This window comes from Scyliorhinus torazame, chromosome 8, assembly GCF_047496885.1.
Source record: "Scyliorhinus torazame isolate Kashiwa2021f chromosome 8, sScyTor2.1, whole genome shotgun sequence".
NCBI classification, from domain to species: domain Eukaryota; kingdom Metazoa; phylum Chordata; class Chondrichthyes; order Carcharhiniformes; family Scyliorhinidae; genus Scyliorhinus; species Scyliorhinus torazame.
The window spans coordinates 127,428,027-127,447,678 of record NC_092714.1 but is presented as its reverse complement, the minus strand read 5'-3'; the positions used below and the strand labels follow the sequence as shown (position 1 = coordinate 127,447,678).

The window sequence follows — 19,652 nt, the reverse complement described above, 5'->3', positions numbered from 1 at the left end:
TTCGTGCGCAGGCTGGTGCCATCCTGCCAACGCCTCCCGCCAAAGGGGAGGCAGGATAGGGTAGTATCGAGGGGAGAGGTAGGCGAGGGTAGAGTCTCAGACGTTTACAAAGAACTAATGGGAGCAGAGGATACACAGACTGAGGACCTGAAGCTTAAGTGGGAAGAGGAGCTCGGGGAGGGGAGGGGGAGATGGAGGACGGGGGCGGGGGATGGAGGACGGTATTTGGGCAGAAGCTCTGAGCAGAGTAAACACGACCGCAACGGGCTCAGTCTGATCCAGTTTAAGGTCGTGCACCGGGCCCACATGACGATGGCCCGGTGAGTAAATTCTTCGGGCTGGAGGACAAGTGTGCCGGTGGGCCGGCTAATCACGTGCACATGTTCTGGTCGTGCCCTAAATTCGGGGGGTGGGGGTTACTGGCAGGGATTCGCGGACATCATGTCCCGGGTTTTGAAAACTGGGGTGGTAATGAGTCCTGAGGTGGCAATCTTTGGGGTGTCGGAGGACCCGGGAGTTCAGGAGGAGAAGGAGGCCAATGTCTTGGCCTTTGCTTCCCTAGTAGCCCGGCTTTGTACAGTACTATACAATGTCATTGTTTTATATGCCAAAAATACCTCAATAAAATTGTTGATTTTAAAAAAAAAAGCAATGTGCTAGTGAGCTGCACCACTTTGGGTTCATTTCCCAAACATTTTGAACAAAAAAAACTCATGTCCAAAAATAATAATTTACAGCTTCAAAAGTGCGATTGATAATATGATAATATGCTTTTTATTGTATAGTATTCATTGTAGGGTTTAACACTGGAATAAAAGCATTTTAGAAACATGGAGGCTGCAGGGCAGTAATGAGACAATACGGGGCAGCAGGTGGCACAGTGGTTAGCACTGCTGCCTCACGGCCCCGAGTTCCCAGGTTTGATCCCAGCTCTGGGTCACTGTCCATGTGGAGTTTGCACATTCTTTCCGTGTCTGCATGGGTTTCACCCCCACAACCCACAGATGTGCAGGGAAGGTGGATTGGCCACGCTAAATTGCCCCTTAATTGGAAAGAATTAACTGGGTATTCTAAATTTTTTAAAAAAGGAATGAGACAATATTACTGCAATGTAAACTGTTGTTGAAAGTTGCCTCTTTTTTTTTCCTAATCCACCCGCATATCAATTGAGTGTTACTGTGTGATGAGGCTGTGAACTTTGCCTGCACTGCATCTGTTCAGCCAGCATGAATTGAGTTGTATAATTGAAACAGCAGTGCCTTATTTACATTTTTGAATTTTGTGGGCTGTTTAAATTAAGTTCATTGTTTTTGTTGTTCATTAGATATAATGAAAAATACATCTTTAGAGACACTTCATGTATATGGAGCTGGATCGCTTTCGAATGTTTTGTAATTTTTGTAGAAATAGAAAACTCAGATTGTATAACATAAGGCACAAACAACAACTCAACAGTGTCCGTAAATGATACCACTGCGGATGATTGATCATTCGTTGATTGGTAGATCTCGGAACCTTGGGTGAACAAATACAGAATGGGACAACTTATAGTTATTTGAATTTTGCCAGAACTTTTTAAAAACATAGTGTTTACATTGTGAGTTCCAAAAGGTAGGTGATCGGGGCCACCCTGTGCAGAATCATTGCAAGGTTAATGCAAAACTTTGTCAAGATAAACTATCTGAAAAATATGCATCAACGTTGGGGTTGGAGATCAGAGTTCAGGAGGGTAAAATCTGTGATCACTCAGTCCAGCGATGGCAGCCTGGAAAAGAAAGACACTTGGAGTTGACTGTATTCTCCTACTAGTCCCTGTTACAGTCACATGTACAAAAAACTGTACCAAAGTCCTGAAAAACATTGGACTCTCTGTCGACTGCCACAAGCAGCACTGCAAAAACACGTACTTGGGGAACTGTAACCTCATGCAATTGGAGATATACATAATCCTTTTGTTGTCCACAGTTTAAGCAACCAGGCAGGTTACCTTGGCAGCATTGCCTTTGCAAAATTACTGGAGTGTAACATGATGCAGTATAAAGAAAAGGTTTAATAAACTGGTCAGTGCCAAGATTTAAGGGAATCTTAACAGAATGTTCTGACAATGATGTTGATCAGGCTTCTTCAAAATTATAAATTATGAGGATGAGGTAACCAATTTATAATTACACTTGCATAGATACATAGAAGATAGGAGCAAGAGGAGGCCTTTTGGCCCTTCGAGCCTGCTCCGCCATTCATCGCGATCATGGCTGATCATCCAACTCAATAGCCTAATCCTGCTTTCTCCCCATAGCCTTTGATCCCATTCTCCCCAAGTGCTAAATCCGCCGCCTCTTGAGGGTAAAGCAGTTGATGTTTATATGGATTTCAGTAATGCGTTTGATAAGGTTCCCCACGGTAGGCTACTGCAGAAAATACGGAGGCATGGGATTCAGGGTGATTTAGCAGTTTGGATCAGAAATTGGCTAGCTGGAAGAAGACAAAGGGTGGTGGTTGATGGGAAATGTTCAGACTGGAGTCCAGTTACTAGTGGTGTACCACAAGGATCTGTTTTGGGGCCACTGCTGTTTGTCATTTTTATAAATTACCTGGAGGAGGGCGTAGAAGGATGGGTGAGTAAATTTGCAGATGACACTAAAGTCGGTGGTGTTGTGGACAGTGCGGAAGGGTGTTACAAGTTACAGAGGGACATAGATAAGCTGCAGCACTGGGCTGAGAGGTGGCAAATGGAGTTTAATGCAGAAAAGTGTGAGCTGATTCATTTTGGAAGGAATAACAGGAAGACCGAGTACTGGGCTAATGGTAAGATTCTTGGCAGTGTGGATGAGCAGAGAGATCTCGGTGTCCATGTACATAGATCCCTGAAAGTTGCCACCCAGGTTGAGAGGGTTGTTAAGAAGGTGTACGGTGTGTTAGCTTTTATTGGTAGAGGGATCGCGTTTCAGAACCATGAGGTCATGTTGCAGCTGTACAAAACTCTGGTGCGGCCGCATTTGGAGTATTGCGTGCAATTCTGGTCGCCGCATTATAGGAAGGATGTGGAAGCATTGGAAAGGGTGCAGAGGAGATTTACCAGAATGTTGCCTGGTACAGAGAAAAGATCTTATGAGGAAAGGCTGAGGGACTTGAGGCTGTTTTCGTTAGAGAGAAGAAGGTTAAGAGGTGACTTAATTGAGGCATACAAGATGATCAGAGGATTGGATAGGGTGGACAGTGAGAGCCTTTTTCCTCGGATAGTGATGTCTAGCACGAGGGGACATAGCTTTAAATTGAGGGGGGATAGACATAGGACAGATGTCAGAGGTAGGTTCTTTACTCAGAGAGTAGTAAGGGCGTGGAATGCCCTGCCTGCAACAGTAGTGGACCCGCCAACACTAAGGGCATTCAAATGGTCATTGGATAGACATATGGACGATAAGAGAATAGTGTAGATGGGCTTTAGAGTGGTGTCACAGGTTGGCGCAACATCGAGGGCCAAAGGGCCTGTACTGCGCTGTAATGCTCTATGTTCTATATTCAAAGTTTTGACTTCCGGTTGCGGCTATGCCGAGGTAGGTCGCACGTTCGGCAGCTCCCGCCAGGAACGGACTTTAGGGCTCTCTAGAGGGGCCCCAACGGCAAATGTTCGACGGCTCCCAGTGTGGGAAGGTGACAGCAAGGTTCCTCCGGCACTGTATGGATTGGACCAGGAGTGGAGCGGTTAAGAAAATGATCCTGGTGCAGTGGAAAGTGCGAGGGAGGAAAAGCAAGATGGCGGCGGGTGGAAACCAAGCAGCGTGGTCGCAGGAGTTCCTCAAACGCTGCTTTGCGGAACTGAAGACAGAAATGCTGGCGCCAATGAAGGCGTCGATTGAGAAGCTTGTGGAAACCCAGAAGGCCCAAGGGGCGGCGATTCGGGAGGTGCGGCAAAAAACCATGCAGAACGAGGATGAGATCTTGGGCCTGGCGGTGAAGGTGGAGGCACACGAGGCGCTGCACAAGAGGTGGCAGGAAAAATTTGAGGACCTGGAGAATCGGTCAAGGAGGACGAATCTTTGGATTCTGGGTCTCTCCGAAGGAGTGGAGGGGCCCGATGCCGGGGCATATATGAGCACGATGCTAAATTCGCTGATGGGCACGGGAGCTTTCCCCGAGGCCCCTGGAGCTGGATGGGGCTCATCGGGGCCTGGCAAGGAGACCCAAAGCCAACGAGCCGACAAGGGCTGTAGTGGTGAGGTTCCACCGCTTTATGGACAGAGAGTGTGTCCTGAGATGGGCCAGAAAAGAACGGAGCAGCAAGTGGGAGAACACGGAGATCCGAATTTACCAGGGTTGGGGTGCAGAGGTGGCTAAGAAGAGAGCTGGTTTTAACCGGGTGAAGGCGGTTCTCCATTGGAAGGGGGTGAAGTTCGGGATGCTGCAGCCAGCACGATTGTTGGTCACGTTCCAAGATCGGCACCACTATTTTGAGACGCCTGATGAGTCATGGAACTTTATCCAGACTGAAAAGTTGGACTCAAACTGAGGGTTTGTCGTGGGGGGGGGGGGGGTGTTTACTGCGTTTGGGGAATGTTCTTTTTGTTTTGGTGCTGGATGGGGATGGGTGAATGGATTTGATGTGGGGGCTGTGGGAGAGTATGGGCGTCGGTGTTGGAGGGGTAGGGCCCCGCGGAGGAATGGGGGGGTGGAGGCCTGGGGATGGGGAGTTGGGGTAAGGCCGCAAAATAAATGGAGTTGTGCCAGAGGGGGCCGGCTCAGACGGAAAGCGCGGGCGTTTTCCCGCGTTTTGGAAGGATGGGGGTGGGGCCGGGGGGGGGAAGGGCGGTGCTGGAGAGGACCGCACACTGATTGCCAAGGGGTTGGGGGGATTCTCTCACTGGGGGGGTCGATGGAATGGCGGGAGAGGCCGGGGTCAGCAGGAGTCCGCTGACTTACGGGAGTGTCATGGGGGGAGCAAATTGACGACGCTGAAGATCTGGGGGCAGTGGGGGCTACATAGGGGCGAGGTGAGAGCCTCGGTTTGGTCCCCGATTCGGGAGAATCATCGGTTCATCCCGGGAAGGATGGATGGGGGGTTTCGGTGCTGGCATCGGGCAGGGATCAGAAGAATGGGGGGCCTGTTCATCGATGGGACGCTTGCGAGCCGAGGGGCGCTGGAGGAGAAGTTTGGGCTACCCCCGGGAAACGCTTTCAGGTACATGCAACTGAGGGCGTTTGTGAGGCGGCAGGTGAGGGAATTCCCGCTGCTTCCGGCACGTGGGATTCAGGACAGGGTGATTTCGGGTGTATGAGTTGGAGAAGGCAAGGTTTCGGCGATTTACCAGGAGCTGCAGGAAGAGGAGGAGGCCTCGGTGGAGGAGTTAAAGGGCAAGTGGGAGGAGAAGCTTGGGGAGGAGATAGATGAGGGTCTGTGGGCTGATGCCCTGAGTAGGGTTAATTCTTCCTCCTCTTGCGCCAGGCTCAGCCTAATACAGTTTAAAGTTACTCACAGAGTGCATATGACGGGCGAGGTTGAGTAGGTTCTTTGGGATGGAGGACAGATGTGGGAGGTGCTCGGGGAGCCCAGCAAATCACGTCCATATGTTCTGGTCGTGTCCGGCGCTGAAGGGGATTTGTGAGGACTATGTCCAAAGTGGTGAACGCCTGGGTCAAGCCAAGCTGGGGATTAGCGTTATTTGGGGTATCGGACGAGCCGGGAGTGCAGGAGGCGAAAGAGGCCAGTATTCTGGCCTTTGCGTCCCTGGTAACCCAGCGGAGGATTTTGTTACTGTGGAAAGATGCAAAGACCCCTAGTGTGGAAGCTTGGATCAATGACATGGCAGGATTCATCAAGCTGGAGAGGATAAAGTTTGCCTTGCAAGGGTCTGTGCAAGGGTTCTCCAGGCGGTGGCAACCGTTCCTAGACTATCTCGCGGAGCGTTAGGAGGAGGTCAGCCGCAGCAGGGCGGGGGGGATTCTTTTGGGGTGGCGTTTGGGTTAAGGTGGGTTTTTTTTCCCCTATTTTCTACTGTTATATGGGGGGTTATTGTATTTGAGGGAAATCCAATGTAAAATTTCTGCTTGTTGTGTTTTTGTTTCTTTTTCTTGATGGGTTTAGGGGGGTTTTGTTGAAAATTTGTTGAAAAATTTGAATAAATATATTTTCCAAAAAATATATATATATTCAAAGTTTTAGCATCAACTACTTCCTGTGGTAATGAATTCCACAGGCTCACCAGTCTTTGTATGAAGAAGTGTCTCCTTATCTCTGTCCGAAATGGTTTACCCTGAATCCTCAGGCTGTGACCCCTGGTTCTGGACACACCTATCATTGGTAGCATCTTCCCTGCATCTACCCTGTCCAGTCCTGTTAGAATTTTATAAGTCTCTATGAGATCCCCCTCATTCTTCTGAACTCCAGCGAGAACAATCCCAACCTGGTCAATCTCTCCTCATATGACAGTCCCGCCATCCCTGGAATCAGTCTGGTAAACCTTCGCTGCACTCCCTCGAGAGCAAGAACATCCTTCCTCCGAGAAGGAGACCAAAACTGCACACAATACTCCCAAGTGTGGCCTCACCAAGGCACTGTACAATTGCAGCAACACATCCCTGCTTCTATACTCGAAACCTCGTGCAACGAAGGCTAACATACCATTAGCCTTCTTTACCGCCTGCTGCACCTGCATGCTTACCTTCAGCGAATGGTGCACAAGGACACCTGTCTCTCTCCCTCTCTCTCTCTCCCTCTGTCTCTCTCTCTCCCTCTGTCTCTCACTCTCCCTCTGTCTCTCACTCTCCCTCTGTCTCTCACTCTCCCTCTGTCTCTCACTCTCCCTCTGTCTCTCACTCTCCCTCTGTCTCTCACTCTCCCTCTGTCTCTCACTCTCCCTCTGTCTCTCACTCTCCCTCTGTCTCTCACTCTCCCTCTGTCTCTCACTCTCCCTCTGTCTCTCACTCTCCCTCTGTCTCTCTCTCCCTCTGTCTCTCTCTCCCTCTGTCTCTCTCTCCCTCTGTCTCTCTCTCCCTCTGTCTCTCTCTCCCTCTGTCTCTCTCTCCCTCTGTCTCTCTCCCTCTGTCTCTCTCTCCCTCTGTCTCTCTCTCCCTCTCTCTCTCTCTCTCTCCCTCTCTCTCTCTCTCACGCTCTCTGTCTCGCTCTCTGTCTCGCTCTCTGTCTCGCTCTCTGTCTCGCTCTCTGTCTCGCTCTCTGTCTCGCTCTCTGTCTCGCTCTCTGTCTCGCTCTCTGTCTCGCTCTCTGTCTCGCTCTCTGTCTCGCTCTCTGTCTCGCTCTCTGTCTCGCTCTCTGTCTCGCTCTCTGTCTCGCTCTCTGTCTCGCTCTCTGTCTCGCTCTCTGTCTCGCTCTCTGTCTCGCTCTCTGTCTCGCTCGCTGTCTCGCTCGCTGTCTCGCTCGCTGTCTCGCTCGCTGTCTCGCTCGCTGTCTCGCTCGCTGTCTCGCTCGCTGTCTCGCTCGCTGTCTCGCTCGCTGTCTCGCTCGCTGTCTCGCTCGCTGTCTCGCTCGCTGTCTCGCTCGCTGTCTCGCTCTCTCTCTCTGTCTCTCTCTCTCTCTGTCTCTCTCTCTCTCTGTCTCTCTCTCTCTCTGTCTCTCTCTCTCTCTGTCTCTCTGTCTCTCTCTCTCTGTCTCTCTGTCTCTCTGTCTCTGTCTCTCTGTCTCTCTGTCTCTGTCTCTGTCTCTGTCTCTGTCTCTCTGTCTCTCTCTTCCCCTCCTCCTATGGTCCCTTATATCAGAATTACAGAAACTACAGAAACAGAACTTTCTACTTCTACCAATGCCAACAATTTCATGCCACAGTTGTACTCTACATCTTTTTTTTAAAATATTTTTTTATTCTACATTTTCACATTTTCCTACAAAAAGTTATACCCCACCCACGAACAGTAAATGGTAACAAATACAAAATCAATCCCCTTAACAATACCAATGATCCCATCCTCCACCACCCCAAACAACGGCCCACCTGTCAATATATGCATCCAATAAACCAAACCCTCCCACGGTGGAAACAAAAAACAAAGGAGTCCGGGACCGCCCATGGTCACCATTGACCTATAGAGTCCATTCCCCCCCCCCTACACTCAACGCCATCCAGCCTCTGAAAGAGTACCATACATGATACCCAAGAGCCAGCATCGTGGCAAAATACTCAGTCGGCTTCGGTCCTTCAACTCCTTCGGGCAGCCCCACAATACTCAAATTCTGTCGCCTGGATCTGTTTTCCAGGTGTTCCATTTTTCCTCGCAGATCCTTGTTAGTATCCATCACCTTCCGCATCTCCTTCCCCATCGAGGCAAGTTGATCACCGTGCTGCAATAACGTCTCCTCCACTTCCTTCAGCGCCTCCCCTTGCTGTCGCACCTCCGCCACTGCCATCACCGGGGAAATCGCCTCCTCCACCAGCGCACTCAAAACCTCCCTCATCTCCTTCCTCACCGTCTCCATGCATTTTGCAAACTGCCTTTCGAATTCCGCAGCCATCACCTTAGTTATTTCTTCAGCCGTAAGCAATGCGGCCTCCCCTGGTGCTCCAGCCTCCATTTTCTTTGTCTCTCTCTCTGTTCTGTCTCTCTCTCTGTTCTGTCTCTCTCTCTGTTCTGTCTCTCTCTCTGTCTCTGTTCTCTGTCTCTGTTCTCTGTCTCTCTCTCTCTGTCTCTCTCTCTCTCTCTCTCTCTCTCTCTCTCTCTCTGTCTCTCTCTGTCTCTGTCTCTGTCTCTGTCTCTGTATATGTATCTGTGTGTGTGTGTGTCTCTCTCTCTCTGTGTCTCTGTTCTCTGTTCTGTCTCTCTCTCTCTCTGTCTCTCTCTCTCTATCTGTCTCTCTCTCTCTCTGTCTCTCTCTCTCTCTCTCTGTCTCTCTCTCTCTCTCTTCCCCCCCCCCCTCCTATTGACCTTCCCCTCTCAAACGCCATCTCCTTGGCAACGTGAATCACAAATATTGTGCCAAGATAGAAGTGCTAATTAGCTATCCTTTATACTCTCAACTACATTCTATCTTGCAACAAATTATACAGTTGAAGTATAACCATTTACAAAACCTCACATTCTTAATACCTTGGGACTTTGGAGAATAATAGCCCATCCACTATCAGCACAGATGCTTCTGCCATTGTCTATAAGTTTGAATACCGTGTGCCGCCTTACCAGTAAAACAACCAGGCTCCCCTTTAATCTTTTAACAATTAAATCATCTAGATTTATCATGAACAAAATTAAGAACAAGTCGCTTATGCTTTCATTTTACTCTAAATTAAAGATACAGTTCCAAAACACAAGTCTTATGAACTTTGTGTTCATACCAAGATGAAACTTCCACTTAACTTGCCCTGCAGATGTGTAAGAGGGGAAAAGTTTTAAAGAAGTTAAATCTATTCTCATTGGGAATAGAATTAATAATGGGTTATAATTCAAGTTTTCAAAACAATGCCTAATAGAAGTGTAATGCAATGTGGAAATATGTTTGTTACGTGTCAAAAAATGACACAATGTGCTATCAACAAAGATCTACCACTTTCCATTCTTCCCACCTCAGTCACTGATGTGATGGCACCTATGTTACAGAGCAACTGTTTATTTTCATGGAGATCAAGCAGAAACAGTATTTTGTATATAAAATTCAGTTTTTCCCAATTACACAGTGGAAAAAAACATATTCAAGTGGAGAGTACTTTCTCTACACTTCCTAGTAAAGTGGTGAATAATACTTTCATAAGTACGGGTAATTTATTTGAGGTTCCAACCCAGCTGAGACTGCAGAGTTAATTCAACAGCAGGGCAGATTAAAGATTCAATAACTGACAGAGAGTGCCGCACCTTCCTCTGTATTTGACTTTCCAACTAACACTACTGTGAAGCAATGCTCTGTATCATAAGACATGACTTGGAACATTTACCTCCGTTGTCTGTATATGCCCTAGATTTTTCTTTTATTGAATGATTGCTAGTTAAGTTTAAGCTTTCAAAATAAAATTGTAGCTCATGTAAAATAGTTCATGAATTTGAAGCAAAAATTGTAAGATTTATCAAATTGGTCTTTCTGTTATTCTACATTCTTGGCTAATCCGGTGAATGGCTGAGATTTTAGTTGCTGTTTACACATCAGGAATGTTATTTTTTTTTAATGTACTTATGACAAATTGAATCCTTTCTCTTAGCCAAAGAAGAGACGTTAGATCCACCCACACTAAACAGGGGATTGAAGCGATTTCCACAGGAATCTCCACCGTACACTTGCTCCCTCTCTCCGAAACTTCCTAGAACAGAGTCTCATCCTTTAGAAGGTACTGTATAGATAATTGAAGGTAACCCATTATTTGATCCTTTAAACATTCAAACTTGAATTGGATATTGTTTTAAAGAGACCTGTGGCAGTGTAAATACATAAAAAGTATATTTAGCCTGAATAAATCATAAATATTCCTAATCACATTTTTTCTCTACGGTGTTTTTGCTAATTATGGTAACAAGGCTTCTTTTCCTTTGTGGAATCCTACATAAGTTTTAAGATAAACAAACAATCGAATAACATGAGTTACAACAAAGTTTCTTGTGGTGTGTTTTTTTTCATCTGACTGGTGGCACTGCCACTGATGTACTTCAGTGTTTTACCTGAATGTTTTTTTATTACAAACATGGGTAAAAACAGTAACATATACGACAACTCCACACCCTTGCAATCCACAATTTGTGCAATTTACCCCCTACCCTCCCCCCCTACCCTCCACCCCCCTATCCCCATTCCCTGCAACAAACAATTCCTCAAACATGATCATGAACAACCCCCACCATGTCTCAAAGCCCTCTTCCAACCCCCCTCAACTCAAATTTGATCTTTTCCAACTGGAGAAAGTCATACAGGTCCCCCAGCCAGGTCGCTACCCCAGTGGTGTATCCGACCTCCAATTCAGCAAGATCCTTCTCCGGGCAGTTGGAGAGGCGAAGGCCCCCTTCCCCGCCACCAATTCCGGCATTTCCAATACACCAAAAATTGCCACCATTGGGTCCGGCCTGACCTCCACCCCCACAATTTTAGACAGCGCCCCAAACACCGCTTCTCAGTACCCCAACAGCTTCTTGAAACCCCAGTACATGTGCGTGTGATTCACCGACCCTCACCCGCATATCTCTCACTCCTCGGCCACCCCTTGAAAGAGCCCACTCAGCCTAGCTGGAATGATATGCACCAGCTTGAACTGAATCAAGCTCATCCTTGCGCAAGAGGTGGTTGAATTCACACTATTCATTGCCTCACATCACAGACTCTAGTCTATTTCCCTGCCCAACTCTTTCTCTCTTTCCCCACCCCCCCCCCCCCCCCTCAAACCACCCATGTTGGCCCATCTCGTCTGGGAACAGAAATTGCTCCAGCAGGGTATACCCCGGCAACCTGGGAAATGCCCTCTACTCTTTTATTACATATATCTAAATTCACTCCTCGTCGGCAACTCAAACCTCTCCTGCAACTCAATTCACTCCCCCTCGGCAACTGAAACCTCTCCTGCAACTCAATTCACTCCCCCTCGGCAACTCAAACCTCTCCTGCAACTCAATTCACTCCCCCTCGGCAACTCAAACCTCTTCTGCAACTCATCCAGACCCGCAAACTGCCCTTCCACATACAAGTCACTCACCTCTCCAGTCCCACCTCCCTCCGCTTCCCGTGCATCACATCCATCTACTCCGGCTTAAACCAGTAATTCCTGCACAGTGGCATCAACATCGACATCAAAGTGCCTCCTCAGCTGATTCCACACCATGACCATCGACTGTACACCCGGGCAACCCGTATAGGCCCCGGAGTTGACGGTAGCAGAGGTGTCATATAATCATAGAATTTACAATGCAGAAGGAGGCCATTCGGCCCATTGAGTCTGCACCGTCCCTTGGAAAGAGCATCCTACCAAGCCCACACTATCCCTGGAAACCAGTAACCACACCTAACCTTTTTGGCACTAAGGGCAATTTATCATGGCCAATCTACCTAACCTGCACGTCTTTGGGAGGAAGACGTGGGAGGAAACCGGAGCGCCTGGGCAAAACCCACGCAGACGCGGGGACAACGTGCAGACTTCGCACAGACAGTGATCCAAGCCAGGAATCGAACCTGGGACCCTGGAGCTGTGAAGCAACTGTGCTAACCACTGTGCTACCGTGTCACCATGGCCCTCAAACTGGATCACCTACAGAACTCCTCCATCCTAACCCACTCCCAAATACCTGAACCTTTCCCAAACCATCTTAATTGGCAACATCCCCAAGTTCACTCCCAGTCCTGCCGCATTCACTGGAAACATCTCGCTCTTCCCGACATTTAATTTGTACCCAGAGAAGGCCCCAAACCTCTCCAAAATTCCCATGATCCTACCCATGCTCTCCAACGGGTCCAATACAAACAACAACAGACCATTTACGTACAATGATACCTGGTGCTTCCTGCTCCCCTCACAATCCCCGGCTACTCTACTGACCCCCTGGGGGCCATCGCCAAGGGCTCAATCGGCAGCGCCAACAGCGACAGTGAACACCCCTGTCTTATATCTCTGCAGACCAAAGCTCCATGAACTTGTCCGATTTGTACATACACTTGCTACTGGGGCTACATACCATATAGCAGGCGCTCCCACGCACAAACTTTGGGCCAAAGCCAAACCTACCCAAGATCTGAAATAGATACGTCTGCTCCACCCTATCAAAAGCCTTCTCTGCTTCCATAGAGACAATGACCTCCGGCACCCACCCCACCAATGGAGTCACAACCACATGTAACAGCCTCCTGATGTTGCTGGAGAGCTGCCTGTCCTTTACAAAACCAGCTGATCCTCTGCAACCACTTCTGGCATGCATCCCTCCATACTTCCCGCCACCAACTTAGCCAGCAGCTTCATATCTGTATTCAGGAACAAAATGAGCCTTTATGACCCACACTCCCAACGGATCCTTCCTCTTCTTCGCGTTTAGCGTGATGGACGCCTGCATCATTGTCTCTGGCAGCTCCCCGTCCCCAATGCCTCACTCAACATCCTGTAGCCAGTTAAAATGGCTAACTCCTGATTTAAAATGGCGAACGGCAAAGGCTGATGGGAAAGTCAGCCAACAGGACACAAACGAGCAGCTGCAGGTTGAGTGTGTATTTACCTCTGGAAAGGCCAGATAAGATCGATACTGGCAACCATGAGCATAACAAAACACCAGCCATCTGTATACTCATGAGCAATCCCCGGGAACCATGAGCAACATTTAGACACATAAAGCAAAACCAGACTCTTTGGCGCCAGCAGACGCCTACACAATGGGAGGTGAACGACCACCTCAAGACCGCCCATCGATCAGGGAACCGCTCCAGCATTGGAGAAAATCGAACCAAGTGATTGGGACAAAGTCCAATCACTTGGAACCAGGTACAGGGTCTGCCCCCGAAAGGCGGGAAGCCCCTGGGGACTATAAGAATTAAGCCCAAGTTCAAATCGTTCTTCTTGACCGGGTCACTCAGCAACGCGAACCAGCCCTTGACAGTGACCGGTTCAGCCGCCGCCGATATCCAGTAAGTCTGTCTTCAACGCTCGCTACGAGATGGGCGCTCCTAGCTACCAATCTGTACCAACTTCGAATCCCGCAGGCTCAGAACCCGAATGAAAGGCCACTTGTTTCCCTGACCTGGTGGGCCAGTTCCAAGTTAAGTATTGGCCTGTTAGCTGTAGAAGTAGCTTAGACGTAGAATTTGTACATGAGTAGTGATTACTGTGTATAATAAATGTGCTTTGATTTAAATCTTACTAAGCGGTGTATTGGATTATTGATCATTACTTGAACTTGAACCACGTGGCGGTATAAAGATACCTGCCGACTCAAGAGCAAAGGTGATAAAACAGAGCAATTAAACTGAGGCAAAGTTAGCAACAATCCCCAACAAATGCAGTGCCAACTCCGTTGCAAACACCTTATAGAACTCCGCCGGAAAGCCACTCGGCCCAAGTGCCTTCCCTGACTTCATCCCTCTAATGTTATCAATCACTTCCCTCAGCCCCATTGGTACTCCAATGCATGCCTCTTCTCTTCCTGCAACCTTGGAAACTCCAATCCATCCAGGAACCGTCCAGTAACCCTGTCCTCTGCACCCGGCTCCGCCCTGCATAACTTCTCATAGTACCCCCGGAACGCCTCATTAATCTCCCCCAGCTCTGATGCTACCTCCCCCTTCTCCGTTTGCACCTTTAAAATTTTCCTGGATGCAGCCTGCCTCCCCAGTTGGTGGGCCAACATGCAGCTCGCCTTCTCCCCATATTCACATTGGACCCCCTCCTCTCCCTCCTTAGTTGCCCAACTGCGGCGGCTATCCCCGTACAAACTTGCAACTCCCCAAAGTACAAACATCAACAAACAAAAGAAAAAAAAAACCTACCGTCCGGCAACATACAGCAACCATAACCTCCATCCATTACAGATGCAGCTCTTCCATCTCACTCTAACTCTGTTGTCCCCCAGTTTATGGTTCCTTATAAAGCAGTAGCCTCTTTTGACCGTTTCGAAATAGTGCTCCCAACCTTCAAAAGTGACCCACAATTTCACTGGGTACAACCCCCCCCCCCCCCCCCCCCCCCCCCCCAACCAAATCTTCCTCGTTTCCACCACCCCCCACCCCCCCCCGTGCACGAGGTGTTTTCGAGGATTGATTTGTTTGAGGTGGGAAAGTCGTTGTTGGCTGGAGTTAAGAGGTTGGAGTATTTGGCAATTGTGATCTTGGACCACGCTCCGCATTGCATTGATGTGGTATTGGAGAAGGGGGCAGCCCAGAGACCAGGGTGGAGAATGGTTGTAGAGTTACTGGTGGATCAGAGCCATGCCGGCATTGGACTGGGGTGGGCACAGTAAGAAGTCTTACAACACCAGGTTTATGTCCAACAGGTTTATTTGGAATCACTAGCTTTAGGAGCGTAGCTCCTTCATCAAGATAGGGAAGGTGATTGAGGAGTATATGGGGTTTAATTGCACGTGGGGAGATCTCATGGTTGGTGGCCTGGGAGGCTGTGGTGGGGGGGGGGGGGGGGGGGTGGGGGGGGGGTGGCGTGATCTTACTTAAGGCCAAGGTGGAGAGGGAGGAACGCCAACGACTGAAAAAAAGAGATTTGGGAGGTGGATGGAAGGTATGCAGGGGACCCAGGTCTCCTGGCAAAGACGAAGGAGTTGCAAGCGAGGTTTGACCTATTGTCCATGGGGAAAGTGGTGCTTCAGTTGAGAAGGGCAAAGGGGACTGTTTTTGAGTACAGGAAGAAGGCAGGGAGTATGCTGGCAGGTTAGCTCCGTAGGGAGATAGTTCGGGTGAGGGACAAGACAGGAGAGTTGGTGGTGGCTCTGGAAAAGACTAATGAGGTGTTTGAGGAATTCTATAGGGACTTGTATAAGTCAGAGCCACCGGAGGAGGAGTGGACAATGAGGGAGTTTTTGAATCATGAGTTCGAGCCGGAGAGGATGGGCGCAAATCTGTTTCTGGGAGGGCGATTAGCGAGTTTGGAGGAGCTGGGCGAGAAGTTTGGGCTGGCACGGGGTGAAGTTTCAGGTATATGCAGGTGCGGGGCTTTGCGACGAAAGTCTTCCCAACCTTCCTGATGGCACCTGCCTCATCGTTGCTGGAGGTGGTGCTGTCAGTGTGGGTGGGGGGTGCGGACGGTAAATGCCTCAACATTGTGCACGAGGCTGGGGCTGATAGAGCTGAAGGTAGTGTACAGGCGCACCTCACAAAGTCTAGGATGAGCCAGCTATTTGAAGGTGTGGGGAATGTTTGTGAACGATGTTGGAGGGGCCCTGTGAACAATGTGCATATGTTTTGGCCCTGCCCGAAGCTGGAAAGGGTTTGGAGGATGGTGTTCAGCACCATCTTGGGGGTCTTGCATGTGAACGTAGAGCCCAGTCCCCTAGAAGTCATATTCAGGGTGTCAGACCGGCTAGATCTGCAGGTGGGTGCGGGGGCAGATGTTTTGGCCTTGGCCTCGCTGATTGCTCGTAGGCAGGTCTTGTTGGAGCGGAGGTCAGCTTCTCCACCCTGTGGTTGGGGGGGGGGGGGGGGGGGGGGGGGGGTGGCTGCTGGAGTTTCTGACCCTGGAAATGGTGAAATTTGCTCTAAGGAGTGCTAGTGATGGGTTCTACAATTGTTGGGGTTTGTTTATCATGCACTTTCAGGTGTTGCTTACTGTTGAGGGAGGGACGGTTAGGGGGTGTTTTGTGGGCTGGAGGCTTTTGTGGGATTGTTGTGAATTGTAAAGCTGTCGAAAATTTGTTGAATAAAAATACTTCCAACAAAAAAAAAAAATTCCCGCAGCACAGATGCTACATAAATCCAGATTTAATTACAGACTGCACCCATATATGGACAAAAGAGCAAAATTCCATGGGTGACAGAAGATTGACTGACCTCGACACCCTGCTGTATTTGACTCTGCGGGGCATGAAGGAGCCCTAACAAAATTGAAGCCAGTGGCAATCCGGTGAATACCCTCCACAGTCTGGAGTCTTAACTAGCACAATGACAGGTTGTTGTAGTAGCCAATTATCTCAGCCCCAAGGTATCACCACAGGCATTCCTCAGGGCAGTGTCTCAGACCCAACAACCTTCAGTTGTTTCATCAGTGACCTATCCATCATAAGGTCATAAGTGGGGATGTGCGCTGGTGATTGTACAATGTTACGTATCATTCAAAATTCCTCTGATACTGAAGTGCCATGCCCACTTGCAGAAAGACCAAGAGAATAATAAGTGGCGAGTAACATCCACACAATTAGGCAATTACTATCCCCAACAAGAGATCAGTCATCATCTCATTGAATGGCAGAAGAGACTCAATGGACCACTTCCATTCCTATGTCTTATGGTCTTCTAGAATCTAACCAGCTCCCCTTGATGCTTAACAGCATTATAATTGCTGAACCTCCCATAATCAGTGTCCTGGAGGTTACCATTGACCAGAAATTTTACTAAGCTAGTCATATAAATACTTTTACTACAACAGGTCAGAGGCTGGAAACTCTACAGCAAGTATCTCGCCTCCTGACTTCCCAAAGCTGTTCCACTATCTGCAAGCCACAAATCATTTGTGTGATGGAATACTCACCACTTAACCTGAATGATTGATGCCTGATCAAATTAAGATCAAAGTCAACATGGTTTTTCAAAAAGGAAGTGGTGTTTGAAGTTTTCTTTTGAGCATGCAATTAGCAGCAGAGTTAAAGGGGAACCAGTAGATGTAGTGTCCTTAGATTTCCAAAAAGCATTTGATAAAGTGCCAAAAAAAATAACACATGAGAGTTTATAGAATTGGGAATAATATATTAGCATGAATAGAGGATTGGTTAACAGACAGCGAATAAAGAGTTGGGATAAAGGGGGCATTTTCAAGTTGGAAGGCAATGACCAGTGGACTGCTGCAAAGATCAATTATTTACAATCTACATTAATGTCTTGGATGAAGAGACCAAGAGTAAGTTTGCTAAAGATGCAAAGCTGGTTGGAAATGTAAACTGAGGTGAAGACAAAGACTGCAAAGAGAAAAAGAAAGGTTAAGTGAGCAGATAACAAGGCAGATAGAATATAATGTGGGGAAGCATGTGGTTGTTCATTTTGGTAATAAGAGCAAAAATATTTATGTTAAAGGTGTGAAACTTGTCCCTCTGAACTTCAACATTTACTTGGATGTGCAAATACAAGGTACACAAAGTTAGAATGCAGGTACAACAGCAATTAGGAAGCTAAGTGGCAGCAGGACAGTTAGATAAGGTGGTTAAGAAGGCATATGGGTTACATGCCTTTATTAGCCAACGCATAGGATATAAGAGCAGGGAGGTTATAATGGAGCTGTACAAATGCTCATTAGGCCACAGAGGACTGTGTGCAGTTCTGATCGCCACACTACATTAAGAATGTGATTGCACTAGAGAGGGTGCAGGAGAGATTCACCCTTGATGTTGCCTGGGCAGGAGCGTTCCAGCTATGAAGATGGGCTGGCTGGGGCTGTTTTCCTTGGAGCAGAGAAGGCTGAGGGGGAGGGACCTGATTGAGGTGTACAAAATTGAGGGGCATAGATGCGGTAGACAGGAAGGAGCTTTTTCCCTTAGTAGAGGGGTCAATAACCATGGGGTATGGATTTAAGGTAAGGAGCGAGAGATTTGGAGGGGATTTAAGGACAACCTTTTTCACCCAGCGGGTGATGGGAATCTGGAACTCTGTGCTTGTCAAGATGGTGAAGGCAGGATCTCTCAAAACATTTAAGATGCATTTAGATGAGGAAACGTGTACAAGGCTGTGGACCAAGTGCTGGAAAATGGGATTAGAATAATAAAATGCTTGATGCCCGGCATAGACACAATGGGCCCAAGGGCCTCTTTTTGTCCTGTAAACCTCTGACTCTATGTACACTTTTTAGCCTTCCTGTTTTTCCTTATCCAATCCTGTGTATCCTTTGACATCCAGGGTTCTCTGGACTTGTCGGTCCCACCCTTTTCGAATGACTCCCACTGTTCTGACGTGGATTTTCCTACAAGTAGCTGCTCCCAGTCTCTCTCTCTCTCTCTCTCTTTTCCCCCCCCCCCCCCCACCCCCCTCTCCATCCTTTATTTCTGATCCATCTAAAAGTTTTCCCAGATGCACTTAAGAATTCCGCCCGGCTATTATTGTGCTACTGTTTTTACAGATTTGCCTCCACGTCTGTTCTTCTATCACTCCCTTACTGTTTTGGGGTCCAGCAAAGTGATTGCCCCTTTTTGTATTTAAGTTCTACCCATATGGCTTCATTTGAGGAGCCTGCTAAGATATCATCCCTCCTCACTGCAATAATTGACCCCTTTTGTACGGGTCAGGTCACATTACAGGAAGGAGGTACAGAGGAGATTTACAAGGATATTGCCATATCTTGAAAATTTCAGTTGAGGAAAGATTGGATAGGATCATGTTGTTTTCCCTGGAACAGAGGGGTGACCTAATTGAAGGGCCTAGGTAGGATAGACAGGCAGGCAAGATCTGTTTCCCCTAGCTGAGTCAGTTCAGTTACCGAGGGCATAGATTTAAGGTGATTTAAGGGGACATGAAGGAAAGCTTTTTCATCCAGAGGGTAGTGGGTGTCTGGAATTCACTGCCTGAATTAGTGCTTGAGGATGTAATGCTGACTTCCGGGTGCGGCGATGACCAGCTGAGTCGCACGTTTCGGCAGCTCCCAGTGAAACGGACTTTTGGGCTCTTGATAGGAGCCCCAACGGCAATTTTGACGGCTAAAAACACTGTGCGGTAAACCAGAAGGGAATCCCCCCTGGATACGGATGAAAAAAGGAGGAGAAAGTGGCCGGATTGCAGTGGATCCTTTAGAACAGCGGCAAGGAAGGCAAGCAAAAACCAAGATGGCGTCGGAAGGTGGCAGTTTAACATGGGGCCCTGAACAACAAGAGTTCTTAAAATGCTGTGTGGAAGAGCTGAAAAGGGAAATGAAGAAAGAGCTGTTGGCCCCGATACTACAGGCGATCGAAGGGCTAAAGGAGGAACAAAAGACCCAGGAGCGGGAGCTTCGGGTCGTGAAGGCAAAGGCAGCCGAGAATGAGGACGACATACAGGGCCTGGTGGTGAAGATGGAGATGCATGAGGCACATCAGAAACGATGTGTGGAAAGGTTGGAGGCACTGGAGAACAACGCAAGGAGGAACAA

At 48.3% G+C, this 19,652-nt stretch overlaps 1 protein-coding gene across 1 annotated transcript in view; it reads left to right on the top strand.

Annotated features, from left to right (window-relative positions):
• LOC140428106 (sex comb on midleg-like protein 2) overlaps positions 1–10,396 on the top strand; it is a 236,940-nt gene extending 226,544 nt beyond the window's left edge. The window contains exon 12 of the mRNA XM_072514172.1: positions 10,128–10,396. Coding sequence (XP_072370273.1) covers positions 10,128–10,264 — 137 coding nt within the window. The 3' untranslated portion in view covers positions 10,265–10,396. The remainder of the gene's footprint in view (positions 1–10,127) is intronic.
• The last annotated feature ends 9,256 nt before the right edge of the window (positions 10,397–19,652 follow it).